Raw genomic sequence first — 20,417 nt, forward strand, 5'->3', positions numbered from 1 at the left:
AGGCCACGTAACCCTACCAGTAAGTAAGTACGCCAGCAGGATTCTTTCTCTTGAGTAAACAAGATCAAGCGAACAGGCCCAATTTGAAGACTAGGCCCAGGTCGCTAAAAATCCCACCCCACACCCATGCGCCCGGCTTAGGGACAAACAGGAAGAGGGGGGCACACTGAGCCCCTCACGTCGTTTAAATGTAGTTCCTGACACGTTCAGCGTGAAGTGTGACACAGAGAAGGCACGTAGACTTTTCCACGAACAGCCACACACCAGCACCCAACCCGAGAAAACATTCGTGTCCCGTGTCGCCCTCTCGTCCCTCCCCGCACAGGTAACCATGACGCTAACTCTGCTGTGTTTCTTGTATTGTTTGGGAGTCTTTTTAAAAAGAAAACGGAGATGGGGCGCCTGGGGGGCTCAGTGGGTTAAGAAGAAAACAGAGAAGAAAACGCGCACGAGGCTGGAAGGAAACGGGCTCCAGTGGGAGGAAACCGGTGGCTCCGTGTGGCCGAGGGGAGAGCACTGAGGAGTCGGGAGAACAGGCACACGTAGGATCTACCTTTTATTATGTGGAGAAAAGCGGGAAACCTACCACATGATGCAAATATTCCAGTCTGAGCGACGTCCCCCCCAACGCATGCCTCGAGCAGGGGACACGGTCGCGTGGGGCTGGGGCCCACGGGCGCACAGGCTGGCCTCCTGCTCGGCCCCAGGACGCCAGGGCAGAGGGCACCGTGCTTCTCCCAGGGCCACTGCACATGGACACTCACGTGACCTTGTCAAGGGTCCCTTAGGAGACTTTATTTTAGAAAAGGTCTGAGCAGAGAGCGGGGCGGAGGGCTGGGTGAGCAGCGTCGGGCGGCCCCTGGAATGTCTCCCCCTGTCCCGGGAACCGTGGCAGGTGACTGGTCTGATCAGGCATTGTATGAAGAGGACGACACGCTGCCCCCGTGGCCCGTCCAGTTAGTGTGGATAAACTGTCCGGGTTTGGCTAAGAGTTCGTAAGTGTGAGCCCCGAAGTAATCCCGCTGAGCCTAGAAGACAAGAAGTCGGGTGGTTGGAGTAACAGGGACGGGCCGCCGCCCGGTCAGCGCCGACCACCTGCGCGGACAGCTCACCTGGATGAGGTTGGCCGGCAGCATGTCATGTCTGTACCCGTCGTAGAAGGACAGGGCGGTGGTGAAGCAGGGCATCGGGATGCCCGCCTGGACCCCGGTGCTCACTGCCCGCCGCCATGCGCCCTGAGCCAAAACAAGCCAAAGACGAGGGGTCAGCCCGCAGGGAAGACGCCTGCTTCCTTCCCAAGTGACAGAATTCCACGAGCGCCGCGGCTGGGAAGTGAAAAACCAGACCCCCGCACCCAGCTCTGGCGGCCTACCTGGCAGTTCTCGACAGCTGACTTAAAGAAGTCATCGAGCAGGAGATTCTGGAGTTGTGGGTTCCGGTCAAACGCATCCTTTATCTTTCCTAGGAACACGCTGAAATGATCAGGAGGGAAGAAAGCACCGCCTTAACCTGGGCGCACTGAGCGCCTGGCAGGAACCAGAAGAAGGAGTCGGCGGGGAGACTGTCCACATGGGTGCCAAGAGCACCGCCCTGGCGCACGGTGGGGGGGGGGTTGCCCCACACTCACCTCCTGATGATGCAACCCCCTCTCCACATCAGGGCGATGCCGCCGTAGTTGAGGGTCCAGCCGAATTCCGTGGCCGCCTGTCTCAGCAGCATAAAGCCTTGCGCGTACGAGATGATCTTGGAAGCGTAGAGGGCCTAAGGAAGGATGGACCCGTGCGAGCGAGAGTTAGTCGCGTCCTACCTGCCAGCAGGCCGGGCCTGTCGTGGACGGTGGCAACAGGACACGCTGGACTCTGCGGCTTCCCGTGGCCTCCCGCCCCCACTGCCGCCCAAGGCACCCACAGCCACCGAGGTCAGGGACTGGGCCCCACCTTCCGAATATCCTCCAGGAACACTTTCTTATCACCTTCAAACTGGATCTTCTGGGGACCTGTCAGCTTTTTGCTAGCTTGAATCCTCTCGTCCTTCAGAGATGACAAGCATCGAGCAAAAACCGCTTCTCCTGCGGAGGGGAGGGGAGAACGTGACCGGCGCTCACTCAGGAAGCGGGCCGGAAAAGAGTACACACACGCCAGAAAGAATGAGGGGAATTAGTAAAAGAACGGATTTCCAGTTGTACCAAGAGCTGAAGTCTCAACCTTAGGCCGCAAAATTGAACCTGGCTCAGAAAGAATTTTCAAACTTGGGGCGCCTGGTGGCTCAGTGGGTTGGGCCTCTGTCTTCAGCTCAGGTCATAATCTCAGGGTCCTGGGATCGAGCACGGCATCGGGCTCTCTGCTCAGCGGGGAGCCTGCTTCCCCCACCCCCGCCGGCTTCTCTGCCTACCTGTGATCTCTGTCTCTCTATCAAATAAATAAACAAAATCTTAAAAAAAAAGAATTTTCAAACTTATAAAAAGTTTTGAACTTATAAAACCCTCTGGACAGCTGATTTGATAATTAAAACTCCAAAGAAATCAATCTTCCAGCATAAACACAGGTACAGTCACAATGATCAACGTGCAATTAATTCACAAGAGCAGCTCTGAGCGCCTGGCAGGCTCAGCCGGTGGAGCTTGCGACTCTTGATCTCGGGGTTATAAGTTCGAATCCCACGTTGGTATGGGGATCCTCTCTCCCTCTCTGCCTGCCTCTCTGCCTACCTGTGATCTCTGTCTGTCAAATAAATAAATAAAATTGTTAAAAAAAATACAGTCTTGGGGTGCCTGGGTGGCTCAGTGGGTTAAGGCCTCTGCTTTCAGCTCGAAGTCATGATCCCAGGGTCCTGGGATCAAGCCCCGCATCGGGCTCCCTGCTCAGCGGGGAGCCTGCTTCCTCCTCTCTGCCTGCCTCTCTGCCTCCTTGTGATCTGTCAAAAAAAAAATTCTTAAAAAAAAAAAATCTTAAAAAAAGTAAACGGGAGGAGTTCTAGGGAAAAAAACAAGGAAGTAAAACCACTTTGGTTCAGAATTACTCTGTGGGTCCACATGTAAAATTTCAAGTTCACTTGGGAGGGCTCTGATTTTGGAATGCTCACCAAAGACTCTTCTTTAGGAGCGCTCACTGCCCCTCCAAAACTAGCTCACAGCAGGCAGCCTTGAACTTCTGCTCTGTGCTCAACTACCGTGGTGTCGCCCTGACCTGGGGGGTTGTCTGCAACAGCCAGTACACGGAGAAACAGCAGACTCGCCCCTCAACAAACTCCATTTTTTTTTTTTTAAGATTTTACTTATTTTGACAGAGACAGAGCGCACAAGCAGGGGGAGCAGCAGAGGCAGAGGGAGAAGCAAACTCCCCACCGAGCAGGGAGCCCGATGTGGGACTCGATCCCAGGACCCCGGGGATCATGATCTGAAACAAAGGTAGACGCTTCACCATCTGAGCCACCCAGGAGCCCCCAAAAACCCCATTTTCTAATTATTTAAATTTCTTTTCCAGTGCGTCCACACTCACCATAATTTTGTTTCATCTGAATGAACAACATTTCAATACGGTATTTTAATATCAAGACATTTAAACTTCTCAAAAGTTTGCCCTTCGAAAAGACGACTTGCTCAACTGACACGTTACACAATTAGAGTAAATTACACACACGAATCCGTCCCCCGCAGATAAAATGAAGTAAAACCTCTGGGCTTTGTTTTCGAGGGAAGGGGACCGGCCACACCCCCGACAGCGCTGCCCAAACTCGGAACACACACCGGCATCACGGGGCGGCCCAGTGGGCCGGCCCTCGCAGCCTTGCACACACACGATGACTCGGCACCGGGGACGGAAGTGTCAGTGTGACGCGGCTGGCGCAAGGAGGCCAGGGTGGCCCAACACCCCGTGTTACCCAAGGGTCAGCTCGAAGACTTCCTTCCCCGTTGGTCCAGCAAACACGAAGGGCGCCCACCCAGGGACGAAGCCTGGCCTGCCTCCGACCGGGAGAAGTGGGCCATTCTCCACCCGAGAGCAGGAGCCTTTCTGACCCTCCCTCGCCCTTCCACCGGCGTCGGGGACCAAGAAACTGTTCCTGGCGGCTGTTCCCTCGTTCCCCTGCCCTGGGCAGCCCTCACGTTAGCTCAAGAGCGGCCGCTGCCCTCTGCACCAAGCTGGCTAAGCAACCCGCTTCTCCTTGCGTGACTCACAGCCCTGCTGTGGGGAGCCCTAATCCATAGGAAAAGGAAAGGCGGGAGGAGACTCGGCGGGGGGAAAGGCAGCCTCTAACGGCCGAGCAGAGAGGAAAATCTGGTTTTGGAAGGGGAGCCGCTCTGCCAGGAGCGGAGATGAGCCTTTCAGTCAGCACGCCAGGCACCTTGTTCTATTGTTTGCAATCTTGCCAGAAGAGTATCTTGTTTTATTCTTAAAGGACCAACTTGTTTTATGAATCCTCTTATTTGTCATCTGTTCATTTCTGCTTTCTACAGCTTCCATCGCCCTATACCTTCCAGTTTGAGGCTGAGGTCGCTGCTCTAAAACACAACATCCAAGAAAAGGACACCTGCCAATGGTCAGGATCGTGGCTTTCCTTAAACGAAAGGGAAGGAACAAAGGAAGAGAGTTCCTAAAGGACCTGAAATGTATAGGCTGTATTTTATTTTTAAAATATCTGGGGGAAGGGGGTCTCACTGGTTCAGTAGAAGAGCATGTGACTCTCGACCTCAGGGTCATGAGTTCAGGCCCCATGTTGGGTGTAGAGATTACTTAAGAATAAATAAATAACCTTTAAATAAAATAAAAAATAGGGGCGCCTGGGTGGCTCAGTGGGTTAAAGCCTCTGCCTTTGGCTCAGGTCATGATCCCAGGGTCCTGGGATCGAGCCCCACATCGGGCTCTCTGTTCGGCGGGGAGCCTGCTTCCCCCTCGCCTTCTGCCTGACTCTCTACTTGTGATCTCTCTCTGTCAAATAAATAAATAAAATCTTTTTTTAAAAAAATAAATAAAATAAAAAATAAGTAAAATATCGGGGAGGGGGAACCACAGCAAAATATTAACAAATGTTGAGGACGGAAACTCATGTCATTCATAAACAATTTCGTTACCGTGACCTTCCCCATTAGAAGGTCATGGAGGTCACTGACCACAGTTCAGTCCCCAAGACAAAAGCCAGCCAGCAGGTTGAACTGGGTAAGAAAGCCAGGAACTCCCAAAGGCCCCTTAGAGCCCGTATGACGGAGGGAAGGTTGGCAGGAGGAGACGCTCGAGTGCAGGCTCCCGCGCTGGAGAAGCAGAAAGCACTGAACGCCCCTGAGCACCGCACACAAGCTCCCGAAGGCCGTTCTTAGTGGCCGGTCTACACCAGCATCCCAGAAGGACAGCAAGAGCGGAAGAGAGACGAGGGGCTTCGGCGGGGAGCGCACGTTACCGATCAGGGTGACGGGAACGCCGTACTCCAGGGCCGAGATGGCGGTCCACTTGCCCGTGCCCTTCTGGCCCGCGCTGTCCCTGATCTTCGGCAGCAGGTGTCTGCCGTCGCTGTCTCGGAACTTGAGGATGTTGGCCGTGATCTCGATGAGGAAGGAGTCGAGCTCTGTCTTATTCCATTCCTCAAACACCTAGCGCGGGACGTGGGAGGAACAGCGTGAGAGAAACCAGGCCCACGCAGAAGCCCCCCGGGCCCCCGGCTTTCGTCTGCAGCGACCGGCGCTCACGACTCGCTCCGCATACGGGTCTGAGCCCCGCTCCTGAGTCGAGTTTGCTGCTCCCTACGAGTCAGCTGTGTTTGCTCGCACCGTCGCCTCCTCGGAGGCCGTCCCCGCTCACTGGACCTCCTTACGCCCCCCTCCTCTCCTGCATAAGCTCCTGCCAGCCAGCTGCACACTGACCGCGGAGCGACATCGTGTCGTCCCAGCTCCATGCGGCCAGGGGGCAGGGGCTTTGGTTGTTCTGCTTTTACATTCCCAACCCCGAGAACGGTTCCCAGCACATAGGACTGCACTCGTATCCATAAATATGCTGTTTTCAGTAAATTGATTACATCTGAACACAACAAGAGTAGCACTGTTTCTACGAAAATAAAGTTAAATTGTTTTAGAAGAGTGAAGGCAGGTCAGCGACACAGAGCAGGGATGACACGTTTCAAAGTTGGGAGGAGGGGCGGCCGGGGCGGGGGAGCGTTCAGTCGGGGAGCTGCAGCTCTGGATCTCGGGGTTCGCAGTTCGAGCCCCATCTTGGGTGTAGAGATTTACTAAAAAAAATAATCTTTAAAACAAAACATGAGGGGGAGAAACTGTAAAAAGTCTGGAAGGATTCTGCAACGTGCACCTTGCAAGGAAGTGTCCCTAAATCATGTTCCACTCGAAGGCACTGGAAGGGGAAACCTGAGACGACGAGAAAGAGGACTATGGCGCTGGCCAGCAGAGCCACACTTGGAGGAAAGGACTGGATGGGTGAGGAATGTGTCTTCCTCTATTTCCAGTTAAAATAGATGTTTACCTAGTGACAATGCTGAAGTCTTTAGAGACAAGAGTACTGGTGCTTACCTTGAAATGTATTTTTATTTTTTAATCTTATTTATTTTTTAAAAATATTTTATTTATTTATTTGACAGACAGAGATCACAAGTAGGCAGAGAGAGAGGGGGAAGTAGGCTCCCCGCTGAGCAGAGAGCCCGATGCGGGGCTCGATCCCAGGACCCTGAGATCATGACCTGAGCAGAAGGCAGAGGCTTAACCCACTGAGTCACTGAGGTACCCCTTGAAATATATTTTTAAAAGATCAAACTGATAAAAGAGGGACGGACAGACATTCGACAAAGCAAGAAAAATGCTAGTAGGACAATGTGGGTGGTGAGCACACAGATATTCACGACCAAATTCTTTCAACTTTGCTGTGTGTTTGAACATCTGGTTCCTAATAAAATGATGGGGGGAATTTTTTTTTTTTTAAGATTTTGTTTATTTGACAGACAGAGATCACAAGTAGGCAGAGAAGCAGGCAGAGAGAGAGGAGGAAGCAGGCTCCCTGCTGAGCAGAGAGCCCGATGCGGAGCTCAATCTCAGGACCCTGAGATCATGACCTGAGCCAAAGGCAGAGGATTTAACCCACTAGGTCACCCAGGCGCCCTGGGGGGGAATGTTTGTTTCCCCCACTTTGACTAACTTTTGATTAATTGTCCAACAGCCAGTCCCAACCTGACCAGGAAAGCAAGCTTCCATTCCGCCTCCCCGTGGGATGATGCGGGACCAAATGAGGTAACGACCATGAAAGGACACAGGCCCAACACAGGAAGGGCCATTAAATGGAGCTAGTGATCAATGCCAAGGTTCTCAGGGGACATCTGGCTCCGTGGCTAGCTATCCCATCATACAGCTTCCCTTAAATCGGGCTGAGTCCATCCTTTTTTTTTTTTAAGATTTTTATTTACTTGTGAGAGTGAGCGTAAGAGAGGGCGCATGCTCGGGGAGGAGAGGGAGAAGCAGGCTCCGCGCTAAGCTCAATGCGGGACTCGATCCCGGGACCCTGAATCATGACCTGAGCTGAAGGCAGACGCTTCACCGACGGAGCCTCCTGGATGCCCCTGGGCTGAGTCCATCCTGCCACCAGCACGACTGCTGGAAGGAGGCGGAGGAAGGCTTTACTGCCACAGGCAAATCCCTCTCACCTGAGCAGGAGGGCCCGCTGCAGCCCAGACGCAGGCCTGGGACTCACCTTTGCCATCTCGTCGTGCTCCATGGCCAGCACGTCCTTCATCAGGTGGTAGGCCTCACAGATGAGCTGCATGTCCCCGTACTCGATCCCGTTGTGCACCATCTTGACGAAGTGGCCGGCTCCTTCGTCTCCCACCTGTCAGGGCGACAGGCACCAGGCGACCTTCAGAGGCAGGACCCCGGAAAAGCCCACGGCACATTCTTTGGCGAGGGTCCCTCCCCATACAAAAAATAACAGGTTGGATGCAAGTATCTGTAGTATTTTAAGACTAAGCATCACTACGTAACAATTCAGTAAAAGCTCCCATCCAGTCTCGAGTGTTCCCTCAACCTCACTCTGAACTTGTTCCTCTCGAGCTTTTTCCAAGCCTCCCAACTCGCTGCAAGCACGCGCAGCTCATGAACCTCCATCTCCCGCCCTCCCTTGCTAGGAAGGGCCCTCGCTCAGTGAAAGACCTCCTCTTCCCGAAGTCACCACTCTCCCACCGCCGGGGCTTACAGCCGTTGGCTGCTTAAACCACCAGCAAGTTAGAAAACATGTAACTGTGTCGTAGTTGCTGCTAAGGGGCTACCAAGGGGTAAAATGACCCTGGACCCCCGGTCTGGCCGTCCACCCGGTAAGCCTCAAAATGTGATCGTGCCAGCGTCTCAGCTGACGAGATACGGGTTTATGAGAAAGCTGGCGAGACGCCAGTCGGAACACCGGTCTGTGAATTCAGGTTAAAGTAACTGCAGATTTTAGTGGTTACAAGTCTCAGTCCCAACGGACGAACTGGGAACCAAAGCATCTGAAAATTGCTCGGTGGGCCAGGAATCACAACACAGGGAGTTTCGGGGTCAAACATCCGGTGGCAACAAGCTCCGCAGTCGGGCGCAGCCATCTCCACGACAGGCATCCACGTGCGCGGTGGCCCAAGGTTTGCTTGACCTGCGCACTCTCTGCTGTCACCGCTGGGATCCGTACGACTGACCTCTCCATCAGACTCCTGCCGTCTGCGTTTCCGCTGCTGACCTGCCCCCTTCTGATCCTGACGCCTTCTGTGGCTGCCACGTACCACGGCCTACAACGTCTTACTTCACCCCGTCGCTCCTGGAACTTGGAGTGAACGAAGGAGCGCCTGCTCTCAGTATCCACACCAGCTTTCTCGACAGCCCGAGCATAAGCCCAGAGGCTCTGGAATGTCAGCCCCCGACTCGGTCAAGACCCAGCAGGGCCAGGACTGGCTTCTCGTCATGATCTGTCCCAAGCGCGTCTACAAGGGAGTGACTGCGGCTGTCCTTTCACTGCAGTAATTGACTACGAGGCTGGAATGTTCCCTTTATAGTCCTTGACACTAGTGGGAGCATCCTCAACCCTCTAGATCCAGCCCCGCCCCTCTCCACCCTAAGCAGACTGGGCCGGGCTTGGGGACACTGGTTAAGAGGCACGGACCAGACCGGGGGCTCCTGCAGCCGGCACCCATCAGGACTCCCCCGCATGGGCTCGTCCGCCTCAGGTCTCCTCCATCTCTGCCTTTTCCCTCCCTCACACGAAGTAAAACCAACAGAGAGGACTAGGAGTTAGAGACCCTGGAGACCAGCCCCTCACCCCACATTTTAGGGACAAAACACTGAAGCCCGCGTTCTTTCCTGACTGACTCGCTAACGGCCCCCAGTGGACGGAGAGCCGGGAGGACAGGCCAGGTCTCTCAGGCCGGCGCTTTGCCCACCCATGGCACGGCCTGAGATAGGGACGGAACTGATCTTAGCGGCAACACAAAACGCAGGGAGGGAGGCGCACAGGAACAAGCCCAGGCCTCCCTCCTGCTTCGTGCGGGCGAAAGGCCTGACGTCGCGGGCTCCGTTCGAGCACAGAACACCTGATCCCGAGCTACGGGACAGATTTTCCATATCTGTGGCCTGGACCTCTGAGCGCACCGCACCAGCCCCTCAATCCTCCTTCCGTGCAGGCAGGCAAAGCCCACCTTTGACTGTGACACTTTCTTCATTTTCGTGAAGTCACACAACTAATGACACGAGTCTCGTTTCACCTCGTCCTTGCTGTGCCTTCTTGAAGAATCCAACTTCTAGATGAATGGAGCAGGGCTGTTTCTAACACCAGCCTCGAGGCTCTGCAATACTCAGTTAGGAGGCAAGGCCACGTGAAAGAGGCTCGCGTCCTAGGCCATCGCTGCGCTAGCGACTTCAAGACCGTGAAGCTGGTCACCAAACTAACTGTGGCCCCCCAGGTGGTCCTGGCTCTGTGCGCTTTGTCCCGTCTGTGCCCGTGTTACCAGCCGGCTTGAAAAAGGAGCCAGAACTTGCCCAGTCACAGCAGGGTTCCCCCGTTCCTACTTTTGCAGCGATGCCTTGGAAGATTGTCTTGATGTGGGGCCTGTGGGAAGGAACCATGTAGTTTAGCTGCTGAAAAGAGGGACGGAGATCTCAGTTAAACACTCAAGGACTCCCCGACCCCAATCGTTTTCTTGCGGATGGGAGGTGGAAGGGCCCCCCCCACCCCCCACTGTGGAAAAGGTAACGAATGTGCCAAGTCCACGAGGTAAGCCCCGCAGAGGCTGCAGACTGGCTGGTGAGAGAAGACAGGAAGGCCAGCCGGAAGCACCAAAGCAGCAGGAGAAATTTCTCGGGCGCTGTGACTCAAACAGCAAGCAACAGGGAGGCCCTGGGGAGATGCTTGTCATCGGTCTGGACATGAGGCCTCAGGCCCGGCGGGATTCCGCATCCGCAGGACCGGGCAAGGTTTCCCAGGGCAGCTTCGTTATCACACGGAGAAAAGGCGGCTGTTCCTCATCCCTCCCACTGCTCCCGGGGAGGAGACGCGAACTCACGAGGCTTTCTGCTTATGCTCTCCTCGCTACCGACCACTGAAGGCTTCTTCCCAAAAAGTTTTTGGTAAAGGCACGGGACTGCCATGGTTGCAAAAGTTTATGCCCAGGATCAGAGCTAAGACAGCTTCACGTGAAGCTTCAGAACCTCCCTGAACTCGTTCGGAGCATTCTGGGCAACGGAGCCACTCCTACCTCTGCTGGGGCTCGATCTCACCACCCCAAGGCCATGACCTGAGCCGAAATCTGGAGTTGGACACTCAGCCAACTGAGCCACCCAGGCAACCGCCTTTAAACACTGTATTAACCATCGTTCTGACTACTTTGAGCGAACAGTTTGAACAAGTCCTCCGTATGCTTGCGACTGCCAGACGGTCTGAGAGAAGGAGTCACTGAGTGAGTGGGGCGTCGCTGCCTTAGCAAGTATCTTCGTGTGTATCGTGTGCATGTCTAGCCCGAGATCAATGTTTGTAAACTTCTGGGAAGCAGGAAGGCCTCTATCGACTTCCAGATTTCACACACTACAGGGGCGCCTGGGTGGCTCAGTGGGTTAAGCATCCTCTTGATGTCAGCTCAGGTCATGATCTCAGGATCCTGGGATCGAGTCCTACTTTGGGTTCCACGCTAGGTGGGGAGTCTGCTTGGGATTCTCTCTCTCCCTCTGCCTTTGCCTCTCCCCCACTGACCCACACGCTCTCTCTCCCTCTCAAATAAATAAAGAAACAAATAAAATTTTTCGATCTCACATGCTGCACAGAATCCCAAGTCACTCATCAGAGAGCTAGTTTACAGAATAACTTCCCCAGGAAACCCTTTACCTCTGGGAATTAGGTTTGATCACTCCTTACTTTAACCCCTAATATAATTCTAGCACACTGGAAATCAAACTCATTCAGAAAAGAATGGTACCTTTCCATGTCTCCCTCAAAAGGATCCCTTTTTCTTTCTCTCCTGCTCGCCCACCTCCCTCCGTCTGGCTTGCTCTCTCTGCAATCTCACGGGTTTCCCTCCGTCTGTGTCAGGTGTGATTATTACTCCTACCTTTTCATTTTGATTCTGTCCCATTCACTGCCCCCCCCCCCCACACCTCGTGCACCCCTGCTCTTACATCACCGACGCCAAGGCCAACACTTCCTCTTACGGCCAGCACAGTGCACAGTGTAAAACTTGTTTTGTCCCCAAGTCAGATACGAAACTTCCACCTCACGCTCCCAGGGACAAAACAGGCCCCGTCAGACTTTTCCGTCACTCACAATTATTAAACGAGCAGTTATCCTAGGACTGGGCACCACTTAGAGAGGCAGACTTTACTTCTCAGTCCACACGGCGCCCAGGACATTATTCAAACGGCTGCCTTAAAGCCCCTGAACTCGGTAAGCCTGTTTAGAACTTCTAGTATCAGGGGACGCCTGGGTGGCTCAGTTGGTTAAGCGGCTGCCTTCGGCTCAGGTCATGATCCTAGCATCCTGGGATCGAGTCCCATATCGGGCTCCTTGCTCGGCAGGGAGCCTGCTTCTCCCTCTGCCTCTGCCTGCCTCTCTGCTACTTGTGATCTTTCTCTCTCTGTCTCTCTCTCTCTGACAAATAAATAAATAAAATCTTAAAAAAAAAAAAAAAGAACTTCTAGTATCAGTCTTGGAGGGAATAACAGAACAAAGAGCAAAAGAGAATCTGCGCGCACAGGATGTCAAAGCAGTAAATGTACAGACAGAAAAACTACTCCTGGCATCTCCGCCACTCAGGCCCCACAGGGATCAGGGTAGCAAGAGGTACCCACGGCTCACTTCCCTCACAGCTCAGCCTCCCTTGGGCTGAAACGGGTGGCACCTTTGATACTCACCAGGCTTCCTTGTCCCCTCCTGGCATAAGTGAGGGGCCATACCGGGCCCCCTCCTCTCCACCACTGACTCCGCTCCCCACAAACAAGATTCCCTTGGCCTTGAGGTCGCGACATCGTCTCTACGTGACAGAAAAAGAATTTCATTATGCTTCCATAAGACAGCATAATGAAATGGGGATTTCATAAGAAATCTTCCATAAGACAGCATAATGGGGACATGAAATGACCCCAGGATCCAAGAATAACCTGATCATTCCAGAAATTTTATCCCGGGGCACCTGGCTGGCTCAGTGGTAGAGCATGCCACTTTTGATCTCAGGGTTGTGAGTTCAAGCCCCATGCTGGGTGTGGCGCCTACTTAAAAAATAAATAATAAAAAGAAATAAATAATTTTAAAGAGATTTAATACCCTCAGTTTGGGAGTCAGGACAAAAAAAAAAAAAAAATCCGGGGAGCCTGGCTAGCTCAGTCAGTAAAGCGTGTGTGATTCTTGATCTCGAGGTTGTGAGTTTGAGCCCCACGTAGGGTGTAGAAATTACTTAACTAAAAAAAAAAAAAAAATCTGGGACACTTGGGTGGCTCAGGTGGTTAAGCGTTGCCTTTGGCTCAGGTCATGATGCCAGGCTCCTGGGATCAAGTCCCACATCAGGCTCCTTGTTCGGCAGGGGACCTGCTTCTCCCTCTGCCTCCCACTCCCTCTGGTTGTGCTCTCTCTGACAAATAAATAAATAAGTAAAATATTAAAGAAAAAATCCATGGAAGTTTAAAATAGCTACCCTTCCCCCAAAGGGAAATAATAAATAAATCTCATTTTCCTGGAACGTCTAGTACCGTCAGACTCCAGTAAGAGCTGGTGGGCTTTGGGGGGTGCGGGTTTGGTTTTTAAGAGTCGGCTTTAGGGGCGCCTGGGTGGCTCAGTGGATTAAGCCACTGCCTTCGGCTCAGGTCATGATCTCAGGGTCCTGGGATCGAGCCCCGCATCGGGCTCTCTGCTCCGCGGGGAGCCTGCTTCCTCCTCTCTCTCTCTGCCTGCCTCTCTGCCTGCTTGTGATCTCTCTCTGTCAAATAAATAAATAAAATCTTAAAAAAAAAAAAAAAAAAAGAGTCGGCTTCATACAAGTATGACTTCCTGCCACTCGGCATTTAGGATGATACAGGGTCTTCTCCCAGCACACGAGGCCAGTAAAGCCGTGGTTCTCAACCACGTTGTTCACGGACGCATCACGGGCTGCTGGCGGAGAAGGGAAGAGCTAAGCGTGCACCGTCTACCTCCTGCATCTACACGGAAGCCCTCCTCTTGAGTTACACGTATGCCTGAGGTGACCTCAAGGACGTCTTAGCCGAAACAGAGGCGGAGGACAGCAGCGTCTGCACCAAACCCCAGGATCAGCACTGCAGAAGGACGGTCCACTCTTTTAGCACGTGTGCAATGCTGATACTTTTTTCTAGAATGTTCTCAGAACCAGGAAGAACTCAGACTAAGAATACTTACTGTGGTGTCCCTGTATTCAGAATTTCCTCCATCAATGATGATGTCACCAGCGTCCAACAACGGTACCTGTAACCAGACGCAAGCATTACGGTGGGCCAAAGAAATGGAAGACAAAATAGAACGTACCTTGACCAATTAAAACAAATGAGAATTTATCCCAGATAAATCCAATCTAGAAGCACATGTTGGGGCATCTGGGTGGCTCAGTGGGTTAAGCCTCTGCCTTCGGCTCAGGTCATGATCTCAGGGTCCTGGGATCGAGCCCTGCATCGGGCTCTCTGCTCAGCGGGGAGCCTGCTTCCCCCTCTCTACCTGCCTCTCTGCCTACTTATGGTCTCTGTCAAATAAATAAATAAAATCTTTCTTTTAAAAAATAAATAAAAAATAAAAGCACGTTTAATTTTCGGTAATCCTCCATGGCTAGAGTGGAGCCTATGTACGTGAAGGCTTGCAACCCAGTCAGAACTCACCGCAATAAAGCTTGTTCTCTCTCTTTTTTTTTTTTTTTTTTTTAAAGATTTTTTATTTATTTATTTGACAGACAGAGATCACAAGTAGGCAGAGAGGCAGGCAGAGAGAGAGGAGGAAGCAGGCTCCCTGCGGAGCAGAGATCCCGATGCGGGGCTCGATCCCAGGACCCTGAGATCATGACCTGAGCCGAAGGCAGCGGCTTAATCCACTGAGCCACCCAGGCGCCCCTAAAGCTTGTTCTCTTTAAAATTTTACCAAAACCAGGGCGCCTGGGTGGCTCAGTGGGTTAAAGCCTCTGCCTTCGGCTCAGGTCATGATCTCAGGGTCCTGGGATTGAGCCCCGCATCGGGCTCTCTGCTCAGCGGGGAGCCTGCTTTCCCCTCTCTCTCTGCCTGCTGCTCTGCCTACTTGTGATCTCTCTCTCTCTCTGACAAATAAATGAATAAAATCTTAAAAAAAAAAAAAAACGAGATTTAAAATTTTACAACAACCAAAACCTGCTTGAAAAATTCTGTGTTTCCACTGGGTGCCACCGGCTGTTTTACAGTCCCAAACCCCAGCAATGGGACTCGTTCTAAAGGATCCCATCATTTCCAACAGAATCTGCCCACAGCGGCGGAGGGGCCCAGTAAGCAGCCATCAGCGGGTCTGGTGCGTGACTCCATGACCAGCCCTGTCTGGAGGTGGCAGGAGGAGACCAGGCCTCAGACAAGCACGTCTTCCTACAGGGCACCACGAGGCTGACTTTACTAGTTATTCTTCCGTCTCCCCGCACAAGGATCCAGTGAACTTGACTTCGTACTTTTTTTTTTTTTTTAAAGATTTTATTTATTTGACAGAGAGAGATCACAAGTAGACAGAGAGGCAGGCAGAGAGAGAGGGAGGGAAGCAGGCTCGCTGCTGAACAGAGAGCCCGATGCGGGACTCGATCCCAGGACCCTGAGATCACGACCTGAGCCGAAGGCAGTGGCTTAACCCACTGAGCCACCCAGGCGCCCGACTTCGTACTTTCTTATGCTGGCGAATAAGCTAGGGCCTTCCAGGCCACTCTGTGTATAGCTAATCATGATCAGCTTAGCATCTCGCTACTCGAAAAGCTTGGTGTGTCCTTTCCTTATCACAGCATTCTTCCTTTCTAGGTCATTCTTTTTTGAAGTGGTAACACACTGGTTACAAATTCCGCTCCCTGCAGAGAACCCTCCACTGTTAACAGGACTCCCGCAGAAAAGGAATGTTCCTCCCTTGCCTTTGTCTATCACTGCGTTCTCACAGCTAATGCCCTGGTTTTTCCAGAGCTGTCACTGAGAATGTGAGTTATCTTCGTAAGTTATTGCCACACGTTCCCCTTCGCCCATATGCTGTGTGTGGCTTTGTGGGTTTTGCTGGCGGGAAAAGCACGCGAAGGCTGCAGGGCACTGGCGGCGAGCTTGTCTCCACCGACTGCCTGGCGGTGAGCGGTGCTGAGGAAGAGCCCCAGAGGCGCCCCAGAAACCACTCACAGCAACAGAGCTTCAACCAAATGCTGCTGGGCACGTTCCCTGCGGAAGAAGCTGTGGTCTGCCATCCCAGCCGGTGAGCGGATGGCCCTTCAGGAGGGCACAGCCTGGTGAAGCACACAGGGAGGCCCACCGCCCCCTCGCCCTGGGGCCTCGGGGGAAACCCTAAAGGAGTCAGAAACAGAATCAGCTCCTACACAAAGCGGTCCCCCTACAGCTGAGACTCAGGGCCGGAAGCGCAACAGACGCCCTCTCTGCGCACCTGCCTGAGGGTCACCCTCCTGTCCTCGCAAGGCCATCGCAGCCTATACACACAGGTTTTTTTTTCTTCCAAAAAAGATATACCTGCTAGAGCCAACAAATCATTCAGAAATAAGTACCCAGCATGAAGGTATCCCCAGGATTCCCTAAGGGGATCTCATCATTTATATTAAATTATACAACGATTTACATATTGTTACTTTATACAAATGCTGAAAAAAGTGAAATCTACTTCTAAATTTGGACACCACGGTTTATTGGTGAACAGCTCTAAGCACGCACAATCCACAACCAAAACAGTAAATTTTTTTGACCATCGACGACAGAGACAGACCGAGCTCCCTATTATTTCTGCTCCTACTGTTAGTGAATTCTAATTGAAATGTTTCTTGGTGTCCCAGAATTTCGTATATATGGAATTATTACCACTTGAGGATACGCTGTGACTTAATCCGTGCGGATCAGGTTAACCAACACTGAGACATCGAAGCACTGTTTCGTCTGAACTAAGCAGCTCACATCCAGACACCAAAGAGGCAAAAAAAAAAAAAATCTCTTAAGTAAAAAGAGGTGACAGAGCTGAAGAGCCGCCGTCCCGCCTGCAGCTGGGAGCAGAGCTGGCCTCACCAGTTTGTCGATGAAATCGTCCACCGCTTGGCCGGCCTTCACCAGCAGTATGACCCGCCTCGGCTTCTTCAGCTTCGAGACCATCTCCTCCAAGGAGTGAGCACCGACCACTTTGGTTCCCTTTGCCTCATTGGCCAAGAAATCATCAACTTTGGAGACTGTCCTATTGAAAGCACAAACCTAGAAGGACAAAAAAAGGTCTGCTCAGGAGATCCGGGACACAGAAGACCTTCAGACCGTAGATGAAGTGGCAGTGAAACTTCCACCGGCAGAGAAAGGAACAGAAGCAAAGGTCAGCTGCCCGAGGCCAATCAGGCCCGAGTCTGTCACCAGCTGATTGGGACTCAGATTCCAATCAAGGGGCCGATGCTGCAAACTGTTATCTTTTATCACCAATACTCTTTGGATCAGAACAAGCTTAGTGTTTGTACTGTTTCAACTTTCACTCACCCCAGTTCGCACTAGACAATGAAGTTAGAGCTCTTCCAACCCAGGGCAGATTCCTCCTCCTCCAGCTATGGGCAAGATGGGGCGCCTGGGTGGCTCAGTCAGTTAAGCGTCTGCCTACCCCTCAGGTCGTGATCCTGGGGTCCTGGGATGGAGCCCCGCCCGCAGGGAGTCTGCTTCTCCCTCTCCCTCTGCCCCTCACCCCTGCTCGTACTTTCTCTCTCCCGCTCTCTCAAATAAATAAATAAAATCTTAAAAAAAGAAAAGAAAGATCCGGATAGGTTTCTTCCGGCTGCAACCTTACAGATGCATTTAGCAAGACTTTCCTTTGGAGAACGGTGGAGCTGCACCCGCAGCCCCACCGCCCACACCCGAACTGGTGCTTGTCCTTCCTTGGCAAACCCTCATGAGCAGCAACAGGGCATCTGTCAGAAGTGAGTGGCAGTTACATAGGATCTTGGGAATCAGCAGCAGCGCACCAAGACACACCGAGAACCCACAAGCCAAGTGTGTGTCTCCCAACTTACCACAAAGCCGTGGTCATTCATGTTCAAAATTAAGTTCTGGCCCATGACAGCCAGTCCAATCAGTGCAATGTCGGCTCTAAAAGACCAGGAAAGGGAACAAAGAAAACGCGTCAGTTCCACTTAATCCATTCCAACGCGGAGACCCAGAGTGTCCCAGCTTTTCCTACGAGCAAGCTGCCTTCCCTCTTCCCCCGCCCCGCCTCACCCTGGAGAACCAGGCGTGCACCTCCCAGGCCACCGCAGACGGGCCTCCCCGCGCTCTCGAGTGGTTCTCTCGACATCCACTAATCCTGCAGGAGGCCGTGCAACCTCTGCTCTGCCCCGGGCCACCCGCGAATGACTCACTGCGGCTGCCCCCGGCCCCCACGCCCCCACGCCAGCAAGAAGCCCCGCAGGCACAGCCGCCGACCGTCCAGGCACTTCCCCTCCGGCCCGGGCTTCCCTCGTTCATGCCGGTCCCCTCCCCGCCGGGCTCCTTCCGGACACGGGGATCCGCCCGGCACCGCCGCGAGAGGCAGAGGGCCTGGGCCCGACGGGGCTGAGACCCTGAAGGTCCGGGACTCCGGGCGCCACGAGGCCGGGCTCCCGCGACCCCCGTGGTCAAGGCGGCGTCAGGGGTGGCTCCACCCTCGGCGCCGGCCCCCGGAAAGTTCCCCCGCGGCCCGCGGGCCGTCACTCACTGGGCCATGGCGGCGGCGGCGGCGGCGGCAGACTCGGCAGGAGTGGACGGAACCGAAGAGCGGAGAGCGCAGGGCGCGGCGACCGAGGCTGAGTCCCGCTCCTGCTCTGGTCCCCAGGGCCTTGGCCGCGGCCTTCCGGCGCCGACCAATCGGAAGGAAGGGGCGGGGATTGTAGCTACGCCATTGGCCCTGCCCGGCGCCTGTTAGACCACCTGAGACAAACGGACCCGCCCACTCTCGGGGCTGGCTCAGGAGAGCGCCGAGCACATCGATGGCAACGCCGAGGCAGGCAGGGCGGGGGCGCCCGGGACTGGTGGAGGAGGCGGGACAGGTGCAGGAGGCCGGGAGGCACCCGGGACGGGCACGGGGGCGTGGGCGGGGCGCGAGGACCACTGGTGGAGCGGGGGCGCCGGGACAAGTGAGGGGGCCGGGTCGGGAGCAGGGGGCTCCCGGGACTGACACAGGGGGCGCGGTGAGGGCTCCCGGGACGGGCACTGGGGGCCCGGCGGCTCGCGGTCACCGGCGGAGGGACGGCGGGCGGCTCCACCCGGACCCCGGAGCAGAGGACGCTCGGGTTGGCGCCTCCAGTACATTTTATGATTTGTTTCTTCTGTGAACGCTTCATCTCATCTAACATGTACCTTGCACCCTTGCACGTAGTAAGTGCTCATCAGAAGCAGGAGTCACGCAGCTGGTTAGTGGCTAGTTAGTGGCGCAGCTGTGACCCCTTCAAGGCCAAAGCTAGTTCCATCCCAGCAACTGCACAAGTTACTTTGTAATACAGGTGTTAAGAGATACACTGTAATAACTTACCTGTAAGCTGTGTCCCACGATCGTGTCTTTTCCTGTTGGAAGTTAGGTCTGAGTGAATCACAGTTAACAGTATTTTTGAATGCTAATGGAATCTCACTCTGAATATTTAAAATCTCAGGATTTGTCTTGGATGTAGAAATATTCCTGTATTATTTTCTGCACTGAAGGGATTCTGTTAATTTGTTCCTCTCCTTGAGTTGCTTCCCTGTTTGCCTGTTTTGTACCTGCCAGGGCTCACAGTCCTGAAGTTGGAATTTTCTTTCTCTCCTCTCCTGCGTGGAGGGTGGTGTTCATGAGCTCTGTGGTTGACCCACTGTACAATGTCCAGGTGGGGCCAAGATTAGAACAGAACTTCCTTCTGAGGAAGAAAAAGGCCCTGTCCCATGAGGCCCTTTCCTTCATTCCTTCTTGCTTTTCCTGGTTGCAGAAATACGGGCTTGGAAGCAAGCCCAGAATTTATCTTAATTATGTATTGGTTCAGCATTAGTCATTTTTTTTTTAAATTCCAGTATAGTTAACATGCTGTATTTTAATATGTCTCAGGTATGCAGTGTAGTGACTCAAGAATTCTCTACATTACTTAGTGCTGATCGCAATAAGTGAACCCTTTTTTGAAAAAGTAATGTTTACCCCCAATGAAGGGCTTGGGGAGTCACGCGCTGTACCAGCTAAGCCAGCCAGGCACCCCACAATAAGGTCACTCTTAATCCCTTCCACCTGTTTCACGCATCCCCCCCCCCACCTCCTCTCTGGTGACCATTAGTTTATTCTCTACAGTTAAGAGTCTGTTTTTTGGTTTGTCTGTTTTTCGTTTGTTTTGTTTCTTAAATTTCACCTGTGAGTGAAATCATACGGTACTTGTCTTTCTCTGACTGACTTCACTTAGCATGATGCTCTCTAGCTCCATCCATGTTGCAAAAGGCAAGATTTCATTCTTTCTAAGGCTGAGTAAGATTCCGATAGGAATCTTTTATATATATTTACCGCATCGTCTTTATCCATTCACCCATCGACGGACACTGGGATGCTCCCATAGTTTGGTTACTGGAAATACTGCCGCTATAAACATAAGGGTGCATACATCTTTTCAAATTGGTGCGTTTGTTTTCCAAGTAGGCTCCACACCCAGCATAGAGCCCAGCTCAGGGCTTGAACTCACGACCCTGAGATCAAGAGTCGGATGCTTAACCAACTGAGCCTCCCAGGCACCACCCCAGAATGTATTTTAAAGCTAGAAGCGAGATGCCCGCTGCCCTCAGCACC

General features: G+C 53.1%; 1 protein-coding gene across 1 annotated transcript; it reads right to left on the bottom strand.

Annotated features, from left to right (window-relative positions):
- Positions 1 to 543: 543 nt before the first annotated feature.
- Positions 544 to 18,484, bottom strand: PGD (phosphogluconate dehydrogenase). Its single transcript, XM_045998461.1, has 13 exons — positions 18,342 to 18,484; positions 17,662 to 17,737; positions 16,688 to 16,867; positions 13,833 to 13,898; positions 12,341 to 12,459; positions 9,980 to 10,049; positions 7,677 to 7,811; positions 5,392 to 5,581; positions 1,938 to 2,068; positions 1,628 to 1,761; positions 1,373 to 1,472; positions 1,113 to 1,235; positions 544 to 1,028 (listed from the first exon to the last, which is right to left on the bottom strand). The coding sequence occupies exons 1-13, from the start codon at positions 18,347 to 18,349 to the stop codon at positions 909 to 911; spliced, it is 1,452 nt and encodes a 483-aa protein (XP_045854417.1). The 5' UTR covers positions 18,350 to 18,484; the 3' UTR covers positions 544 to 908.
- Positions 18,485 to 20,417: the final 1,933 nt, after the last annotated feature.

Source organism: Meles meles, chromosome 1 (genome assembly GCF_922984935.1).
Source record: "Meles meles chromosome 1, mMelMel3.1 paternal haplotype, whole genome shotgun sequence".
Lineage (NCBI taxonomy): Eukaryota > Metazoa > Chordata > Mammalia > Carnivora > Mustelidae > Meles > Meles meles.